This window comes from Sinocyclocheilus anshuiensis, unplaced genomic scaffold (assembly GCF_001515605.1).
Source record: "Sinocyclocheilus anshuiensis isolate Anshui unplaced genomic scaffold, SAMN03320099.WGS_v1.1 scaffold689, whole genome shotgun sequence".
In the NCBI taxonomy this organism is placed as follows: Eukaryota; Metazoa; Chordata; class Actinopteri; order Cypriniformes; family Cyprinidae; genus Sinocyclocheilus; species Sinocyclocheilus anshuiensis.
The window spans coordinates 77,719-83,147 of record NW_015536490.1 but is presented as its reverse complement, the minus strand read 5'-3'; the positions used below and the strand labels follow the sequence as shown (position 1 = coordinate 83,147).

At 36.5% G+C, this 5,429-nt stretch overlaps 1 protein-coding gene across 1 annotated transcript; it reads right to left on the bottom strand.

Annotated features, from left to right (window-relative positions):
* Nucleotides 1-2,338: 2,338 nt before the first annotated feature.
* On the bottom strand, nucleotides 2,339-4,190 carry LOC107685299 (NADH dehydrogenase [ubiquinone] 1 alpha subcomplex subunit 11-like). The gene is made up of 4 exons (XM_016481839.1): nucleotides 4,067-4,190; nucleotides 3,559-3,651; nucleotides 2,638-2,760; nucleotides 2,339-2,537 (listed from the first exon to the last, which is right to left on the bottom strand). The coding sequence occupies exons 1-4, from the start codon at nucleotides 4,143-4,145 to the stop codon at nucleotides 2,425-2,427; spliced, it is 408 nt and encodes a 135-aa protein (XP_016337325.1). The 5' UTR covers nucleotides 4,146-4,190; the 3' UTR covers nucleotides 2,339-2,424.
* Between the last annotated feature and the right edge of the window lie 1,239 nt (nucleotides 4,191-5,429).

Sequence of the window (5,429 nt, the reverse complement as noted above, 5' to 3'; positions counted from 1 at the left end):
TACAGTATGTGGAAAATAATGTGTTTTTTGAATTTTAAAGCGCATAAACACATTTCATTACACCAAATACACAAAATAATGTTCTTTTTAGCAACATCATATGACCCCTTTAACGAACATATTACACTATTAATGGCACTAAAGCTTCCACTACTCCAGTACGTTAAGAATTTACTTTGATACTTGCTAAAGACAGAGTAAACATGCAAATCATGAACAAGTGAGATCCAAGGGCATTTTTCAGGACTTTTAAGAAACAATAATCTAGGTTAATGATTAAAAAGAACACGTGTTAAATTTTATTTCTCGAGGATCTTTAGAAATCAAATTCTAGATATATACGCCTTTAAAGTTTTGACTATAAAAGCTGTCGAACATACAGCGTATTGAAAATGTTTCCGTAAGCTGTGAGAATGGAACTTGATTATAGGGTTTTCAGCTAAATTGAATCAGTAAAGCTCAATCAAAATATTACCTGAAACAGCAAATATGTAAAATTCAACTAATTGAAATATCAAGCCACTAATCTGGCAAACAAATAGCCTTTTACTGTCATTACTTTTGTCGATTAATTCCACTTATGTTTATTTACGTTAATACGATTCCACCTAACTGTTCAGTAACATACTGCATTTTTTGTGCTTCTGGCTTAACTGCAAGTTTTATATCCAGCTTAATAAAGTTATTAGTATGCAATTTACCCGAGTCATGTAAGCTACACATATTTCGTACACATTTTAAAAGGTAAACTGTAAATGTCAGTGACTTTCAGGTAAGTTCAGAACTTTCTGAAACCGTTTCATGTTTACAGGTGCAGTATTAGGTTGAGAGGCAATTATGGAGTCAATATAATGCCACATATATATGCTTCAGAGTTACTGCTAGTTTTAATGTTAAAGAATGCAATTAACTTCATAAACTAACTTACATCATTAAAAAGGTCTACGACTCAAGCTTCATATCGATCTCGACTTCGTTTTTCATTTACATAACTCCTGGCAGTGGCGTAACTACAGGCAGTGCAGCCGCACTGGGGCCCGTGCCCACATTGCAAGCGATTATATTGATATAACTTAATAATAAACGTATTAATAATAAAACACAATTAGTACCGTAATGCGTAATGTGTAATACGAAAATTCGCATTAAGTGCTATCGTGTTGTAATGGTCTAGTGGCAGAACTTTTGTCACGCATTTCCGAGGTTCTGGGTTCTAATCCAGCCTCGTGTCGTTTTTTTTTTCTCTCATTAAAACCAAAGGTGTTCATCAGTGATTGTATATCAAGAGAAAGGACATGTTTGTGTGCATTTTGTTTTGTGCTTTTACCAGAACAAAGCGTACGATCGTCTGTGTGAAGACTGCGCACGAGTGCCAAGAGAGAACCGATAACAGCAGCAACGAGCGCTCGAAACTACGCAAATTATTCATTTATAGCTGATCATAGCCTATGTTTGGTCAATTTAGCCTTCTCAAATCATCACGACTTGTCTAAAATAAAATCTATAGATATAAAACAGTTCAAGCATATCATAATGTTAGTTTAAATGTTTAAACGATATAAATGTGCGCTATTAGGCGCATATCTAATCGTTTGTGTGAAGAGTGGAAGCTGAAGGCGCTTTGCAGGACACGGAGGCGCCAGCGCCATCACTCACTTGCATTTGTTTCTTGATAGTGGAAACAACTTAAAATACGCCGTCATTTTTGCTAAACACATTTCATTACACCAAATACACAAAATAATGTTCTTTTTAGCAGCATCATATGACCCCTTTAACATTAAAACTAGCAGTAACTCTGAACTCATGTAAACAAAGAACGCTTCTGCGCTGGCGTCCTCCCACAGGTTGAGATTTTAAACAAACACATTTAGTTAACCAAATGAAACAATACACATTTTAATGCTATAAAAGTGTGCACATTGAGAGAAGTAAACAGCAGATGTTCATGTTAACAACTTCTTTAACTTGACCAAACACTGCTAATACACATATACATTTATTAATAAAGTTAATAAAACGAAAACATGCATGTTTTATTCATTTATATTTTGCAATTCTTTATTTTTGTTTGCAAAACTTATTTTTTTCTCGCAATACTTCATTTTCTTTTGCAATTCTTTATTTTCGTTTGCAAAACTTTATTTTCTTTTGCAAAACTTTATTATTTTGCATATATATGTGGCATTATATTGACTCCATAGGCAATCATTACTTTTCTGCTTTGTAATCTACTGAACATATCGACCAATATCTATTACATGTATTTATCTATAATAATAAGTCGTGCAGCGACTTCTTCAGAAAGCACTCCAACTTTCAAACACAATGAGTAAACCCAGAGATCATTTTATTTTTAATTGTAATACATTTATTTGAGCAATATACAATATCAACACATCAAATACTAGGAGACATATCAGGTCACAGCTTTGGGGGTCCTGTTAGTCTCCAGCCTTCCTTTTTTCCAATCTTGGTGAACATAGCCAAAGTTCCCAGACCAAAACAGGCTGTGGTACCTGTGATAGCACTGTGTGCTAAACATAAAAAAACACCAGCAAACCTCTTTATAGACTGTTCTTTAAAAACAAAAAAGACACCAATGACCAATGAAAAACATGTGATTATTGTACTTACTTCGAGCCCCGAGGAAAATACCCGAAGCACATCCACCAATGAAATAGTTGGTTGGGTCGTCAGGTGCATCTCTGGCCTGTGCGCTTAGACAAGTGGCCATTCCAAAGATGGCGCCCATGGCGGCTGAAAAGGTAGCAAACAAGAATAAATTACTGGAGCAAGTGTGTGTTGCCATCTGATATACCGGATTTTAACTAAAAAACATTTCATTAATGTATCAACTGTTCTGACATGTAACAACAAGGCCAATACAAGCAACTGTAAAGACACTATTTTAACTTCTATTCAACTCTGTACGATAAAGGTGAAGGTGCACTTAAGGCTAAAGCTGAATCACAAAGGCTGCATCCCAAATCGCACACTTCCCTACTATATAATAGGCGAAAAAACCTTATGTGAGAATAGTAGCATGACTTAATTCACAGCATTCAGTTGGCAAAAAGTCCCATGTGTATATATAACCACAAAATGTATAATAGGAAATGGGAGAAAAGAAATTCAGAAAACTTTTAGCATCATATATATGTGTGTGTGTGTGTGTGTGTGTGTGTGTGTGTGTGTGTGTGTGTGTGTGTGTGTGTGTGTGTGTGTGTGTGTGTGTGTGTGTGTGTGTGTGTGTGTGTGTGTGTGTGTGTGTGTTTGTAGCATTGTAAAATTAATTTCACAACATTTAAGCACACTAATCCCACCCATTTCTTATATAAGAAATATAATAATGTGAATAATAGAATACACTTTCATACACTTTTACCATGATTTACAGAAGACACCCACATATTTGGACATTTGGACAAAGCAGACACTTTAATTGCATTTATTATTATGCTTTATGTATATAAAATCACTTTTGTACATTCAATTTGATGCAGACACCAAAATGGATCATCTCAATTCTATTTTTTCCGTTTTATTTAGTCTTACCCATGGTGGCAGTGCCTGACGTTGCTCTGGTCAAAGCCTCAACAGCTGTTTCAGGTGGATATGCCACAATGTGGTAGGCAGAACCTACCAGCCCTGCAGAACAACAGCAGTAGCAGTATTAAAGCTTGGCTTTATAAAGCAGGCCATGCCTAGTGACATCTCCATAACCACTTTTCTAGTTCACTAGTCATTATGACAACCACACAAAAATATCAGTAACGTTAGGCATGAGACAAATAAACAATTGGAAAGTGATAGCAGCCCTGGATGTCATTTTGCAATCAAAACCCAATGCACGCGGATCCCAGAGCACTTTATAGTTAAATAAACCAACCAAAAAAGTAAAAAAAAACATGAAAACAAGACTGATGAAAATAGTGCGCTGATATGTTGTTCACTGTCCCTGCTAACAGCTTAGCCTGTAGAGCGCATAAGCAATGCACATTTTAAAAACTACGCTCAAAGGATCCGTTAGAAACCCTGCAGTCCAGATATCCAGCAGACTAACCGACGGCAGTGGCTACTTTTGTGGTGATCCATGTTTTAGCAACGCAGTCTTTGCCCTCTTCTAGATCCCAGTAGCCCATTTCTGCATCAAGGACGCGACTGGATTATCGCGAGAGTTCTTCTTCTTCTTCTTCTTGTTTGGAATGTTGGCGTATTCCGCCACCTACCGGTTATTTTCTTACATGGGTGATAGTTACACTTCGTCTTTTATTTCGGGTTCACACGTTGCTGCATTTTGTTGGGAACAGCTTGTGTGTTCCCATCTATGTTTTTTTTCTGTTTCCTTTAAAGTTCTCTATCATTTTGATTCTCTTTATATTTCCTACATTTTAATATAGGATGTTCAACTACAATTACCCCACAAAAGGCATATTGACCTGTATTATGCTTAACTATGTATAGTGATGCATTTAGTCCTGTGTGTCTAGTTTGTAATCTTGTTAAAATCCCCTCTTCTTTCCTACATCTTCCAAAATTGTATATTCCCTTGACTGATGAAGTAATTTTATGATAAAATCTTCCTGTATCAGCGATATCCCATTCATTTGTCCTAATCCTAATGGAACTTATATACTTATAGACTTACAGTCTTATATCCTTTTTGTGTTGCCTTTTTTTGCATACTGATCTGCTATTTAATTTCCATTGATTCTTGAGCTGGTATCCAGCTAAATTTAACATCACCCCTTGTGTCAGTATTTTGTTGAACCACCTTTTGCTTTAATTACAGCCTCCTTTAGTCTCTTGGGATATGTCTCTGTCTCTACTAACTTTGCACATCTAGACTTTACCATATTTGCCCACTCTTCTTTGCAGAACTGCTCAAGTTCAGTTACATTTGATGGTGGCCGTTTGTGGGCTGCAGTCTTCAAGTAATTCCACAGATTTTCAATGGGGTTTAAGTCTGGGCTCTAACTAGGCCATGCAAGACATTCACCTTTTTCTCCTTCAGCCACTGTGTGCTCAATTTTGCTGTGTGCTTTGGGCAGAGCCGATCCTCCCTATATGCAAAATACGCAAGCTGCGTAGGGCCCCCGAAACACCAGGGGGGCCCCTTGCTCTCAAAGATGATTTAATTTTATTTTTTTAGTAAAGATTTAGTTTTGTTTTTGAATCCTCCCTATACGCAAAATACGCAAGCTGCGTAGGGCCCCCGAAACACCAGGGGGGCCCCTTGCTCTCAAAGATGATTTAATTTTATTTTTTTAGTAAAGATTTAGTTTTGTTTTTGAATTCGGCCAGTGGTTATGAAAACATGAATGATAATTTCTTTTAATGTGGTGCGCTGTGGCCCTTTCTATGTAAAAATCAGTCAAATCATGTAATGTGAATGTCGTACAGTCTTGCTCGAGACTAAAAAAACG

What these genes read in the sequence shown, in the direction of transcription:
- LOC107685299 (XM_016481839.1), bottom strand. Translation starts at nt 4,145, where the DNA reads ATGGGCTACTGGGATCTAGAAGAGGGCAAAGACTGCGTTGCTAAAACA. An exon ending in GTCAGGCACTGCCACCATGG is followed by an intron (nt 2,761 to 3,558) that starts GTAAGACTAAAT and finishes CTACCTTTTCAG; the next exon opens with CCGCCATGGGCGCCATCTTT. An exon ending in TATTTTCCTCGGGGCTCGAA is followed by an intron (nt 2,538 to 2,637) that starts GTAAGTACAATA and finishes TTTTATGTTTAG; the next exon opens with CACACAGTGCTATCACAGGT.